Source organism: Pan paniscus, chromosome 5, assembly GCF_029289425.2.
Source record: "Pan paniscus chromosome 5, NHGRI_mPanPan1-v2.0_pri, whole genome shotgun sequence".
NCBI classification, from domain to species: Eukaryota; Metazoa; Chordata; class Mammalia; order Primates; family Hominidae; genus Pan; species Pan paniscus.
In genome coordinates this window covers 25367859-25382256 of record NC_073254.2, presented here as the reverse complement: position 1 = coordinate 25382256, position 14398 = coordinate 25367859, and the positions used below count along the sequence as shown (strand labels likewise).

General features: G+C 48.6%; 1 protein-coding gene across 6 annotated transcripts; it reads right to left on the bottom strand.

Annotated features, from left to right (window-relative positions):
* Positions 1–1488: 1488 nt before the first annotated feature.
* On the bottom strand, positions 1489–9640 carry TMEM14C (transmembrane protein 14C). 6 transcript variants are annotated; one of them, XM_063605150.1, is made up of 7 exons: positions 9388–9622; positions 8503–8535; positions 7982–8045; positions 7578–7654; positions 6606–6707; positions 3886–3973; positions 1489–2003 (listed from the first exon to the last, which is right to left on the bottom strand). In XM_063605150.1, the coding sequence occupies exons 3-7, from the start codon at positions 7999–8001 to the stop codon at positions 1952–1954; spliced, it is 339 nt and encodes a 112-aa protein (XP_063461220.1). In that variant the 5' UTR covers positions 8002–8045; positions 8503–8535; positions 9388–9622; the 3' UTR covers positions 1489–1951. The 6 variants fall into 6 exon arrangements, with proteins under 6 accessions (XP_063461220.1, XP_003827600.1, XP_063461219.1 ...); XM_003827552.5 differs by lacking the exon at positions 8503–8535 and having other exon boundaries at positions 9388–9638; XM_063605149.1 differs by lacking the exon at positions 8503–8535 and having other exon boundaries at positions 7982–8059; positions 9388–9628.
* Between the last annotated feature and the right edge of the window lie 4758 nt (positions 9641–14398).

The following is a 14398-nucleotide window of genomic DNA, read 5'->3' as shown; positions in this document are numbered from 1 at the left end:
GAGGATGGTAGGTTTGGATGGTCTATGGCCTTCTGATGCCTCTATCACTGCAACACAAGTGCCCTTAGTTGTCCAGTGTCCTATAAAAAAGGATGGAAAACTAGGACCACTTTAAAGGGGCTTATGCAAATACATAAAGTGCCTGAATTAAACTCTGAAGCAGTAACAGGGTAGAGAACATGGTATGTTTTCCTTTTTAAAGACGGAATGAAAACTAAAGCAAGGGCTACCAGATTGAGTTAATTCTTCGTGTTGAAACGGTACCAGTATCCAGTTAATGTGTCCAACAATGACACCAAACTAGGTGATTCAAGCTCTAGATGGGTCTTCTAGTTTCACATTTATGTGTGAACTAATTACAACAAAAAAATCACCTTTCAATTTTGCTACACAGTCCTAATTTTTTTTTTTTTTTTTTTTTTGAGATAGAGTCTCGTCGCCCAGGCTGGAGTGCAGTGGCGCGATCTTGGCTCACTGCAACCTCCGCCTCCCGGGTTGAAGTGATTCTCCTGCCTCAGCCTCTCTGGTAGCTGGGACTACAGGCGCCCGCCACCACACCTGGCTAATTTTTGTATTTTTAGTAGAGACAGGGTTTTAGCACATTGGCCATGCTGGTCTCGAACTCCTGACCTTGTGACCCGCCTGCCTTGGCTTCCCAAAGTGTGGGGATTACAGGTGTGAGCCACCGTGCCCAGCCCACAGTCCTAACTTTAGAAATCCTCAGTGGCTGCCGGGCATGGTGGCTCACACCTGTAATCCCAGCACTTTGGGAGGCCAAGGCAGGCGGATCACCTGAGGTCGGGAGTTTGAGATCAGGTTGACCAATATGGAAAACCCCGTCTCTACTAAAAATACAAAATTAGCCGGGCATGGTGGCGCATGCCTGTAATTCCAGGTACTTGGGAGGCTGAGGCAGGAGAATGGCTTGAACCCGGGAGGCAGAGGTTGCCTGGGCAACAAGAGCGAAACTCCGTCTCAAAAAAGAAGAAAACCTCAGTGGCCAGGTACACTAGGTCATGCTTATTACTCCAGTACATTTTGGGAGGCCAAAGCGAGAGGATCACTTGAGACCAGGAGTTTGAGACCAGCCTGGGCAACATAGCAAGACCGCATCTCCAAAAAAAAAAATTACATTAGCTGGGTGTGGTGGTATGCACCAGTAGTACCAGCTATTCAGGAGGCTGAGGTGGCATGACTGAACCCAAGAGTTTGAGGCTACAGTGACATATGATTGCACCACTGGCCTCCAGCCTAGGCAACAGAGAAAGACCTTGTCTCTTGAAAAACAAAAAAAAAAATCCTCAGAGGTCATTTTTGAAACAAGCTTCAATGCAATGTACAATCAAATAACTTTCCTTGGTCCTTAAGTTATTCAAAATAGGCAATTTCTAAATATTAACAAAATACTTTCATGTTTCTATATCTTGCTGCTAGCAATATCTCATTCTATGAACTAGACAGCTCTGGCAATGAAGACCCCATAGGAAATATTATTCATAGTAAACTTTATTTTCATTGATATTTCACTTAACATAATTTCAAAGTCAGTCTGTGGTCTAAGATGAGCAAAAGAACAGATATTCTAAATCTCCTAAAAGACTTTTTTTCACACCGTTCCTCAGAGCAGGGAATGGGGTTTCAGAGCCCTGAAAGCTGACACCTAACATTTTACCCTTGAGATTTACCTACAGATACAGAAAGAAAAGACAACATCAATATACAAGAATTGAGCTCTATGAGGGTCTTATTAAGCTCTTGTGTTACATACTCGCCACCTCTGTAGGGTTGTAATCATGACTGATTTTCCACCTCTCTGCCAAGTTTGATGTCTTTTTTTTTAGGTAAAATGTCAGATGCAAAAATGCTGCACTTATTTCTCTTAATACATTGAAAATAGTGGAAGATGCAGATTTTTAATTCTTCATCAGTCTAAGCTGGAACATGACTTCTGCTAATGGGGTCTGTTGAACATACTAACTCCAACTTTGGCGACCATCAGCAAACTGTTTAAAAGAAACAAGATAGAAAATGTCAGGTAAAGGACAGAACAGGCAACTATGTTTTTAAGGAACTAAACTGCTGGTTCCTCACAACTGCGTGGGGGAGGAAGTACTAAGGCAAGAGTGGTCAGGGGTAAATTTCCATCCCTGGAGGAACCAGAGAAAAAGCAAGCCAAGGGACAGTCTTAAATTAGCACACATGAGCTGGATCCTAACCCAACGGCCAATAATTTGAAGAGATGAAGAAATGGAGGCAAGAGAGAGCAAGGCCTCCCCACCATCACAGATCGGATTAATGGTAGACTCCAGCCTCTCACTTTACTGCTCTAGACCTTGCTCCACACTGACTTCCTTGCTTCAGGTATAAAACATTATACTGGTAGCATCACAACTATGATCAGAGTATGTAATCTTTCTCCAAAACAGATTTTTAAAAATTCCCCTACCTTCAGGATGTCTTTATGATACTTAACTAAATTTTTTGTTTTTGAGAAGGTTTTTTATTTTTATTTTTTGAGATGGAGTCTCACTCACCTCTGTTGCCCAGGCTGGAGTTCAGCAGCACAATTTCGGCTCACTGCAACCTCCGCCTCCCAGGTTCAAGAGATTTTCCTGACTCAGTGTCCCAAGTAGCTGCGATTACAGGTGTGCACCACCATGCCCGGCTAATTTTTGTATTTTTCATAGAGATGGGGTTTCACCATGTTGGGCAGACTGGTCTTGAACTCCTGACCTCAAGTGATCCACCCGCTCTGGCCTCCCAAAGTGCTGGGATTGTAGGCATGAGCCACCACACCTGGCCTACAACTAAAGTTTTGTTTGTTTGTTTGTTTTTTGAGATGGAGTCTTGCTCTGTCCCCCAGGCTGGAGTGCAGTGGCATGATCTCAGCTCACTGTAATCTCCGCTTCCCAGGTTGAAGCAATTCTCCCTGCCTCAGCCTTCCGAGTAGCTGGGATTACAAGTGCCCACTACCACAACCAGCTAATTTTTGTATTTTTCATAGAGACGGGGTTTCGCCATGTTGGCCAGGATGGTCTTGAACCCCTGACAGCAGGTGATCCGCCTGCCTCTGCCTCCCAAATTGCTGGGATTACAGGTGTGAACCACCGTGCCCAGCCACAACTAAATTTTTTAAAAACCACAATTTGGTTTAGGTTTTATAATCAAAATTAGAAAACAGGGCCAGCCGCAGTGGGTCACGCCTGTAATCCCAGCACTTTGGGAGGCCGAAGTGGGCAGATCACAAGATCAGGAGTTCCAGACCAGCCTGGCCAATGTGGTGAAACACCGTCTCTACCAAAACAACAAAAATAGCTGGGCGTGGTGGCGCACGCCTGTAATCCCAGCTACTCTGGAGGCTGAGGCATGAGAATCGCTTGAACCCGGGAGGCAGATGGTGATTGCAGTGAGCGGAGATCACGCCATTGCACTCCATCCTGGGTGACAGAGTGATACTCCGTCTCAACAACAACAAAAAAAATAGAAAACAGGATTCAATCAAAATTCCCTTTTAGCAAAATTTTCTGTAAAAGACATCTACACATCTAAGAAATATGGGGCCCCCAAATCTTCCATGCAAGTCACACAAAAGGCTGCAGTCATAGCTTTGCACTAAAACTTCTGCCACCATATAGGGAGGAGCTTGGATGGACTGGAAAGCAAATATGAGAACAAACCCATTTCCAAGGTGAATGGATATACTCATGCCATTTTGACATTAAACTAGCTATTGTTTTTGAAACATTTCCTATTAGTGTATATATCAAATGTCAGTTGATACATAGCATCAGATATCCTGAAACAAGTAAGGTTTTGAATGCATAAAGTATCCTGGGGAATAAACTGAACTCTACATGGTAAAGAAGAGTAATAGAATGAAAGTACCTGGCACCTGCAATTAAACCTGCAGGCATGAATTTTCCAGAGTGGTAGAACCTCATTCCCATAATGCCAGCCAAGGTACCAGATGTAGCTGATGAAAAACATATAAAGAAGTGTTAAAACTCATTACATCTTCTACGCAGGGGAATCAGAAGTAGGCCAAGCCCCACCCATCTCTCAAGGCTCACGCCTCATCCTATGCTTATTCCTCTTTCCCCAAGTGGGGGAGATTACTGACTGCCCACATCCTATGGGTCCTAGTACCAATATTGGCCAAATAGGGCCCTTCACAGCCTGGGTCCTGCCTGCCCTTCCAGCTTCATCTCTTACCACTTGTCTTCTGCAAAACCCACACTTTAGCCATCAATGTGTTAGTTTTCTCCAAAATGCTACTGTTTCTCACGCCCTGCAGACGCTACTTCCTCTACCCTGCACACAATTCCCACTCGGTATCTGTCGAAGCACCTACTACATGTCAAGTGCTGTGCTAGGAGCTGGAGAATACAAAGGTAATTGTAACTGTCTTTGCCCTTTTACAATGCTTCAGGTCTGATGGGACAGACTTTAAAGACTCACACGAATAAAAAGGCTTAGACAAAAAAGTGAAGATTGGCTGAGATCTGAAATTACGCACGAATTAATGAGCTGAAGGATGGGAAGGCCCATTCCAGGCAGAGGGGACAGTATATGCAGAGGCCCTGTGGTGACAGGGAGCCTGGCACATTCACCCTAAAAGGGCAGCATGGCACAGAAGTCAAGATGCAGTTTGTGAGTAAGAGGTGCCAGACCACATGGAGCCTTGAAGGCCATACTGGGGTTTGGGTTTTCATCGTAAGAACAATGAGAAGCTATTAAAGGATGCTAAGCAGAAGGACACATGAACAGAGTCACATTTTTTTTTTAAATTTTTGAGACAGAGTCTTGATCTGTCGCCCAGGCTAGAGTGCAGTGGCGTGATCTTGGCTCACTGCAACCTCCACCTCCTGGGATCAAGCAATTCTCAAGTCTCAGCCTCCTGAGTAGCTCGGACTACAGGCGTCTGCCACCACGCCTGGCTAATTTTTTTTTTTTAATTAGATACCGGGTTTCACCACTTTGCCTACGGTGGTCTCGAACTCCTGAGCTCAGGCAATCCACCCTCCTTGGCCTCCCAAACCTGAGGTCAGGAGTTACAGACCAGCCTGGACAACATGGCGAAACTCCTGTCTCTACTAAAAATAGAAAAATTAGCCGGGCATGTTGGTGGACGCCTGAATCCCAGCTACCTAGAAGGCTGAGACAGGAGAATTGCTTGAATCTGGGAGGTGGAGGTTGCAGTGAGCCAAGGTTGTGCCACTACACTCTGGCCTGGGCAATATGTGAGACTCCGTCTCAAAAAAAGGGAAGTTTATGAAGGGGAAGGAGACAAGCACATCTGAATATCAATGCGGGGATCCACCTAAAAGGAGGAATACAAATACAAGACAGGATCCTGGCCAGTGTAAAGGTCTGGAGAAGATCAGGGAGAAGACACCCAAAGCCCAGAGGAAGACACTGGTGTTGGAGAGGAGGGAAACAGGACGAGGGGAGGCTTGGAGATTAAAGGCTCCAGGAGTCCCCACCTGATGGCTGCTGTTTTTTCCCTACAATAGGCGTGAGGTCATTTGCTGAGTGGAGTAGGATCAGAGAAAGGGAAAATGCAGGCTCAAGTCATTCTGGAGCATGAGGGAGGGAGCTGTTAGGCAGAGCTGGGACCTGGACACACCTCCTTCCCCAGCACACCCCATTAGCCATCACGGACCTCCCTTCCCAACCCCAGCTGATGTGTACAGATCACACGGCTTCTCCCTCCCACATGGCACTCATTCTCACACGGGGTTTGTAGAGACCGCAAGGAACCCACACTCCTAGCAGTGTCTGACACATGGGTGGAGCCCCACAGAAATGTACTGAAAGCCACTCTGATAAGGAGGACTCTTCGGTCCCCCACACCACTCACTGTCCCTGCTGCTTACAGGGTACCTTTCCAGTCCTGCTTCTATGCCTATGTTTTTTGTTTTTTGACATGGAGTCTTGCTCTGTTGCCCAGGCTGGAGTGCAGTGGTGTGATCTCAGCTTAACTGCAATCTCTGCCTCCCAGGTTCAAGTGATTCTCCTGCCTCAGCCTCCCAAGTAGCTGGGACTACAGGTACCCGCCACCACCCCTAGCTAATTTTTGTATTTTTAGTAGAGATGGGGTTTCACCATGTTGGTCAGGCTGGTCTCGAACTTCTCACCTTGTAATCCACTTGCCTCGGCCTCCCAAAGTGCTGGGATTACAGGTGTGAGCCACTGCAGTCACATTTAGCTAACTGCTAAAGAGGTGATTTTCAAATGGGGAAATCACAATTCGGATGCAAACCTAACCCAGACGTGTGATAGTTTAGTGATGCTGAAGCCAAAGGTCTTCAGTGGGCAACCTCAACGGTTGATACATTTGCCTGATAGAATTTTAATGCTACTGGGTAAATATAGTCACGAGCTATGAAAATCCTTCCATGTTCTGTATGTAAAAGATAAACAGAAACCAGCATAATTCCTGCCTCTGCACCCTCATTTTAAAACTTTCTGAGGACTTGGTAGAAGCAGTGAAATTGTCGTAAGTGAAGTGTGAAGAACCCACCCCATCCCACCAAACCAGGGTCTTTTGGAAAAGAGTATTCTGGATACATAGCTGCCCTAAGGAGACGCCAAAGCAGACATACCTAGGAAAACCCAAACGTTCCTTGGATCCTGAGACAGCTGGTAAGCACCCAGGCCGGCTAGACTGCCAAAGAGCAGCCCTGCAGCCAGGGACGGCACGCTGCCTAGAGGGAAGCAAACACAGCTTGCATTGTAATGTCAGGCACTTATTTCACTAACGGAATCCCCCAGACCCCCTGCCCTACAAAGGAGGACAGCACAGAGAACTCTCAACACAGCTCATAGCCAAGGTGGACTCAAGCAGGAAGACGTTACAGAGAGTGTGCTATCTTCTCAGAGAAGTCAGGGTCTTCCCACCCCATTTTTCTCTCCTCTAATAGGCAGGGCACTTCCATCTAAGGAAAGGAAAGAAGGCCATCTTCCCTCCTTAGATGGAACTGTGGCTAGGCCTTCTTTCTAATCAGGCCTGATCAACCATGAAGGACTGGAATTGTGTACAGGCAGGACCTCCAGCAAATCACAAAAGGAGAAGGAGATAAGGCCAGTCAATTAAAAAAATACAAAGACCTGGAGAAGAAGAATTCTGGTGCAGGGGTTGGGGTGGGAATGCAGGCAAGGACTAGGGGGCAAACACAAGCACAGCTACTGACACACCCCTGCCTGGCCTAATGAGGAGAGTTCAAAATACCAGTCTGTGTAGGCCAGAGGTTTCCTCCTACTTGAGCCCAGAGATGGCACTTGGGGGTCATGGCTGATGAATGGCAGTCAATGATAATAACAAACTACAACCGCCCCTGCCTATCTGTAGATAAAGAGGCAAAAACAAGTAATTCCAAAAGAGGCCTGGCTCAGCTTCACCAGATAACCAAAAGGCAAGGGCAGGAGCTGCAAGACTGACAAGGAAGCCTGCACTCCAGCTTGGGGACCCACAGCAAACCTGACTCAAACGAGATTGCTTCTCAGGGACACGGGCATTCACATTTCACTGGGACAACGTGAAGATGTTAAGAGGCTAAGTAACAACAAAACCCTACCTGCTTTTACATAGCCAATGATCCCACCAGAAGCAACCAGTGCTGCGTAGCCAAAGCCAAACCAATGCAAAGGCACTCTGAAAACACAAGAGTGAGAAGTCAGTGCTAACCTGGCTTTGAAAACAAACCATACTGTCATAGGATGGGACTAAAAGGTAATCATTCCCCACAAGTCCTATCACTGAAAATAAGGACCACAGAGGTTGGATGACTTTCTGAGAGTCACACAACTCAGCAAAGCCAGAGCTGGGACTCAAACCCAAGTTTCTGGCCCACAGGTCCAGTGATCCTCCCATCTCCCACGCTATCCCAGGCAGTCTACTCTTAGGGTTCTTTTCAGCTAAGGAAAGGAACTCTGGTTTCCAGAAGCTCCTGGCTACTCCATACCCATTTACTGCACTCACACTGAGCCAGTGTCCTGCATTTTTCTCTTCTCTGTCCAGACAGGAGACTACCCCAGGCCTGCACCTGCAGAAAACAAGCTGGATCAGAGGTGGTTAAAAGCACAGCTCTCCAGCAGTCAGAAAGAAGTGTGTCCAACCTGCAAGCTACGCAACCTAAGTCTCAGTATTCTTCACTGTACCATGAGGATAACACTGGTACCGATTTCCTGGGGGTGTTGTGAGCATTCAGTGGATGTCACATGTAAAGGTGCTTAGCACCTAGTAAACCCTGAACAGATGCCGACCATTGTCATAAAAACCTCAGTTCTAATCACATAGGCCCACGGGAAACTCAGCAAGATCCACTGACCAGCTCTAAAATCAGGGAATGTGTTAGTCATTTCATCAGCTACCCATGTTATCACTAAATTCAAAAGCAAATACTCCCGTGCCCTTAATCCAACTACTTTAATGTCTCTTTTGAGGGGAGGCAGGGGTGTTGCTTTTCATCCCTGCTGCAACAGCCAATTTCAATACTCAACTTTTTTAGAAACTTCTGCGTCCAACTCACAGTTCTTGTTAGGAGGGCAGAAGGGGAGGATAAAATATACGGAAACAGTGGTCATATTCACATGTGACACTACACCCTTGGAAAAACAGCTTCTATTTTCTTACAGAAAGTATCCTGTATCCAGTGAGCCTAACAAGATGAAAGCAATGCATACCCCGTTTATTCTGTTTAAAGAATTAGGCCAAGCGCAGTGGCTGACGCCTGTCATCCCAGTACTTTAGGAGGCCGAGGCAGGCGGATCACCTGGGGTTAGGAGTTCAAGACCAGCCTGGCCAACATAGTGAAACCCATTGTCTACTAAAAAATATAAAAAAATTAATCGCGCATGGTGATATGCGCCTGTAAATCCCAGCTACTTGGGAGGCTGAAGTGGGAGGATGGCTTGAGCCCAGGAGGCAGAGGCTGCAATGAGACATATTCAGGCAACTGCACTCAAGCATGGGCGACAGAGCAAGTCCCTCCCTCAAGGACAAAAAAAAAAAAAAAAAAAAAAAAAAGAATTAAGTTTCCATAAAACAGGGATGGGCAGTGGGCTTGGGATCTTGCCCACAGTTCTTAACTCGAGGCGGCACCGAGTAAGGGAGGCTTTTAAAGAGATGGAGCAAGAAAATCACCAAGAAACGAGGCAACACTATGCTACATGGGTAAGCCTTTGCCTCAGGAGCCCAGGGGCTCCGCGCATCCACAACTTCTTTTAAGAAAAGCAGAAAATACCCAACGAGAAAAGCACCGACCACACGGCCTGAAGGCCCGCTGAATCGGGGGGACGAAAAGCAGACGGCCGTGAAACTCCTAAATAATCCCTAAAAGTTAAAAGTGGCAGAAAATAAGAATAATAATCCCCAAATACTCGCACCGGTCTCACGAAGGCCCCGGCTGTCTACAAGGGCGCGCAAGCCGCAGGAATGACAGCGAGGTGTCGCCGGAAATGCAGCGGCGGGCGCTCTCCGTCCCGGTGGCGGGGCGAGGAGAGGGGCGCGGCTCTGTGGTGCCTGCGCAGTGTACAGGGAGAGGGGCGGGCAGAGAATGGGGACGGTGCGGGCGGGGCTTGAGCCGCGGAGTAGCAGCACGCGCCCTGCATTCAGCGGGTGGAGAGTGGGGCGGGGCATCGCGGCGAGCTCCTGAGTCCAGGGAATGGGGCGGGGAATCTCTGTGCTTCCCCTGTCCGCAGCGCCTGCAGGGCCGACCAGTATCAGTCCCAGGTCCAATCCTGAGTGGCCAAAAGCAGGAGACCCGGAGTTGGACCTGGGACTTGCACAAGCCGGACCACGTGAGCTCGGCCACGCCAGAGGTGAGGCCACCGCTGCGGGACCAGGGAATCTGAGGCTGGATTTTGAAGGACCCCATTAATAGAGGAACAAGTTACAGGGTATAAACCAGATGCAGGCCATCAGGGAGGAGTGTCACTCAAGCCCGATCTTGTTTGTCTACACCAGGAAGGGCCTGCCTGGAAGAAAATACGGGGGCTGCAGAATAATGTGGCTCAAAGCCAAATATCCCTTTGTTTTAGGGAGTGAGGCTGCTTGAGAAGCATCTTAAAGGGGGATGGGGAGTAAGTTAAACCTGATTTTTACCCAGCTCTGTGGACCCAAAATATCCACAGCATATTATCTCCATTCCCACTTGGAGTCACTCCTATTCCGTTTTCTGCACCACCATTCTCTTAGTTGCTCTACACTAAAATTTGCTGTCATCGTTGACTTCTCCCTCTCCATCCCCTACAAGTATCAACATACACAAATCTGACCAATGTAATTGTCACTGAATAAAGCGAATTCCAGCCAAGGTTTTTTTTTTTTTTTTTTATGTGGAGTCTCACTCTATTGCCCAGGCTGGAGTGCAGCGTATGATCTTGTCTCACCACTACCTCTGACTCCCATGTTCAACTGATTCTCCTGCCTCAGCTGCCTGAGTAGCTGGGATTATAGGCCTGTACCACCACCCCTGGCTGCCAGGCTAATTTTTGTATTTTTAGTAGAGATAGTTAAGAGATCACAACGTGCCAGTGTGTTCAAAATTGGTGGCTTCTTGGTCTGACTTGAGAATGAAGTCGCAGACCCTCGCCATGAGTGTTAGTTCTTAAAAGCAGTGTCTCTAGAGTTTTTCTTCCGATGTTTAGAAGTATTCAGAGTTTTTCTGCTATTGGGTTTGCGGTCTCACTGGCTCAACGAGCAAAGCTACAGACCTCTGTGGTGAATGTTAAAGCTCTTAAGGAAGTGTGTCTGGAATTGTTCGTTTTTCCCGGTGGGATCGTGGTCTCCCTAGCTTTGGACTGGCTCAAGGAGCAAAGCTACAGACTTCTATGGTGAATGTTAAAGCTCTTAAGGCAGTGTGTCTGGAATACGTTTGTTCTATCCCAGTGGGATCGTGGTCTCCGCAGCTTTGGGAATAAAACTGCAAATACTTCGCAGTGAGCGTTACTACTCGTAAAGACAACAGAGGACCTAAGCACCGAGCAACAACAACATTTATTGCAAAAAGAGAAAGAACAAAGCTTCCACCACCTGGAAGAAAACCCAAGTGCGTTACCACTACTGACTTGGGCAGCCTGCTTTTATTCTCTTATCTGGCCCCACCCACATCCTGCTGATTGGTAGAGCCGAGTGGTCTGTTTTGACAGGGCGCTGATTGGTGCGTTTACAATCCCTGAGCTAGTTACAAAAGTTCTCCACGTCCCCACCAGATTAGCTATAGAGTATCCACACAAAGGTTCTCCAAGGTCCCGCCAGAGTAGCTAAATACAGAGTGTCCATTGGTGCATTCACAAACCTTGAGCCAGACACAGGGTGCTGATTGGTGTGTTTACAAACCTTGAGCTAGATATAGAGTGCCAATTGGTGTATTTACAATCCCTGAGCTAAACATAAAGGTTCATCCACCTCCCCACCAGACTCAACCCAGCTGGCTTCACCCGGTGGATCCCACACCAGGGCTGCAGGTGGAGCTGCCTGCCAGTCCTGCGCCCTGCGCCCACACTTCTCAGCTCTTGGGTGGTTGATGGGACTAGGCGCTGTGGAGCAGGGGATGGTGCTCATCGGAGAGGCTCGGGCCGTACAGGAGCCCACAGAGGGGGTGGGAGGCTCAGGCATGGCGGGCTGCAGGTTCCGAGCCCTGCCCTGTCGGAAGGCAGCTAAGGCCCCGCGAGAAATCCAACGCAGCGCCGGTGGGCTGGCATTGCTGGGGGACCCAGTACACCCTCTGCAGCCGCTGGCCTGGGTGCCAAGCCCCTCATTACCCGGGGCCGGCTGCTCCGAGTGCGGGGCCCGCCAAGCCCACGCCCACCCGGAACTCCAACTGGCGCGGAAGCGCCGCGCGCAGCTCTGGTTTCCGCTCGCGCCTCTCCCTCCACACCTCCCTGCAAGCTGAGGGAGCCAGCCCTGGCCTTGGCCAGCCCAGAAAGGGGTTCCCACAGTGCAGCGGTGGGCTAAAGGGCTCAAGTGCCTCCAAAGTGGGAGCCCAGGAAGAGGAGGCGCCGAGAGTGAGGGCTCTGAGGACTGCCAGCACGCCGTCACCTCTCACTAGCAGCCTTTGCTTGCTCTCGGTGCCTCCTTAGCATCGGCCAGGCTCGAGGAGCCCTTCAGCCCGCCGCTGCGCTGTGCGGGGCCCTCCCTGGGGCTGGCCGAGACCGGAGCCGGCTCCATCTGCTCGTGGGGAGGCGTGGAGGGAGAGGCGCAGGCGGGGACTGGGGCTGCGCTGCCCCGGGTTCCAGGTGGGCGCAGGCTCGGCGGGCCCCGCACTTGGCGCGACCTGCCGGCCCCTGCTGGGCTTGATCGGAGGCTGGGTCCAGTGCGTGGACCGCCGTTCCCTCTTGGCGGGGTCGTTGGCCACGATGGCAGGTCTCTGTCTCTCTCCTCCTCTTTTCCTCTTGGTTGTGTGGGAGGAGCTCCCGGAGTGCCCAGGCTAGTTGCCAAAAAGTCCCACGCAACTCCCAGCGAGAGGTGAAGCCCGCTCGGCTTCTGGGACGGGTGGGGACTTGGAAAACTTTTGTGTCTAGCTAAAGAATTGTAAATGCACCAGTCAGCACTTTTTTGTCGAGCTAAAGGTTTGTAAACGCACCAATTCAGCGCTCTGTGTCTAGCCAATCTGGTCAGGACTTAGAGAACTTTTGTATCTAGCCAAAGGATTGTAAATGCACCAATCAGCACTCTGTGTCTAGCTAAAGGTTTGCAAATGCACCAATCGGCACTCTGTAAAATGGACCAATCAGCTGGATGTGGGTGTGGCCGGATTAGGGAATAAAAACTGGCCACCCGCAGCCAGTAGGGGAAACGTGCTTGGGTGTTTTCTTGTGCTAACGGAGCTTTGTTCTTTTTGCAATAAATGTTGGTGCTGATAGTTCTTTAGATCCATGCCATGTTTATGAGTTTTAACACTCACCGTGAAGGGCTACAGTTTTGCTTCTGAAGCTAGTGAGACCACAAACCCACTGAGAGTAGATGAAAAACTGGATGCGCCACCTTTATGAACTGTAGCACTGACTGCAGAGGTTGGTGGTTTTATTGCTGAGGCTAGCAGAGAGCACAAACCCACCAGAAAGAACAAACAACTGCAGATGTGCCACCTCTAAGAGGTGTAACACTCACTGCAAAGGCCTGCAGCTTCATTCCTGAAATCAGTGAGACCGTGAACCCACCAGTAGGAAGAAACTAGATAATGTCTGAATGTCGGAAGGAACAAACTTTGGACCCACCATCTTTAACAGTTGTAACATTCAATCATGAGGGTCTGTGGCTTTATTCTTGAAGTCAGCAAGACGAACCCACAAAGTCCAGACACAATGGGGTTTCACCATGTTGGCCCAGCTGGTCTCAAACTCTTGATCTCATCTGCCCACCTCAGTCTCCTAAAGTGCTGGGATTAGAGGCATGAGCTGCTGTGCTGGCCTTTGTAGCATGGTTTTTGCTTTTTTTTTTTTTTTTTTTGAGATGGAGTTTTGCTGTTGTAGAAAGTAGAAAAGCTTCTGTTCAAACCTTGTCTTGGTTTAAAAATAGACACCAGGAATAATCACATCTTACTCCAAAGCCTGCTATCAACTGTTCTTACGATTTAGCCCAGTTAGGTGCTTTGGCTTATTCAGGCATGTCTGGACAGGCCCAAGCAAGTCTCAGCTCGTATTTTATGCCCCTTCCTTATTTGGAAATGTTATTGTTTCCTTAAACCTTTCATAAGCAACTTCGTCTCCTTTATCCTCCCTTGCACTTAACTATTTAGGAAAGTTTCAGGTTGTTAGCAAATCGGATATTTAAGACCGAGGTCCAGCACCAGTCAATGGATGCAGGACACAGCAGTAAGGAGGACCCAAATGTGTAAACCCTCTGCTTTTCCTTTGTTCAAGTGTGCTCTTGCCATTGTTCCATCTGTGAGAGGCACCCTTTCTGCAGGAAGTGAAAATGGCCTTGCTGAGAGACTTAAATTTATGTTTGAGTGCTATTTTGTGGTGCTGGGGAACAAGCATTTCTAACAGTTGCCCAGGCTGGAGTGCAGTGGCACGATCTCAGCTCACTGCAACCTTTGCCTCTCAGGTTCAAGTGATTTTCCTGCTCAGCCTCCTGAGCGGCTGAGATTACAGATGTGTGGCACCATGCCTGGCTATTTTTTGTGTTTTTAGTAGAGACAGTGGTTCACCATGTTGGCCAGGCTGCTCCCACACTACCAACCTCAAGCAATCTGCCTGCCTGGGCCTCCCCCAAGTGTTGGGATTACAGGTGTGAGCCACCACGCCCGGTCACGGCGTATATTCTTAAAGACAAACTTTCCACTTGTGGCAGCACCTACCTTGCAGATAGCAAAATTGAAGCCCTTGTTTATCATAGCTGATTCTAACCAGCCAACGCTGATAATGACTGAGAACTTGCAGGAATTGCAGT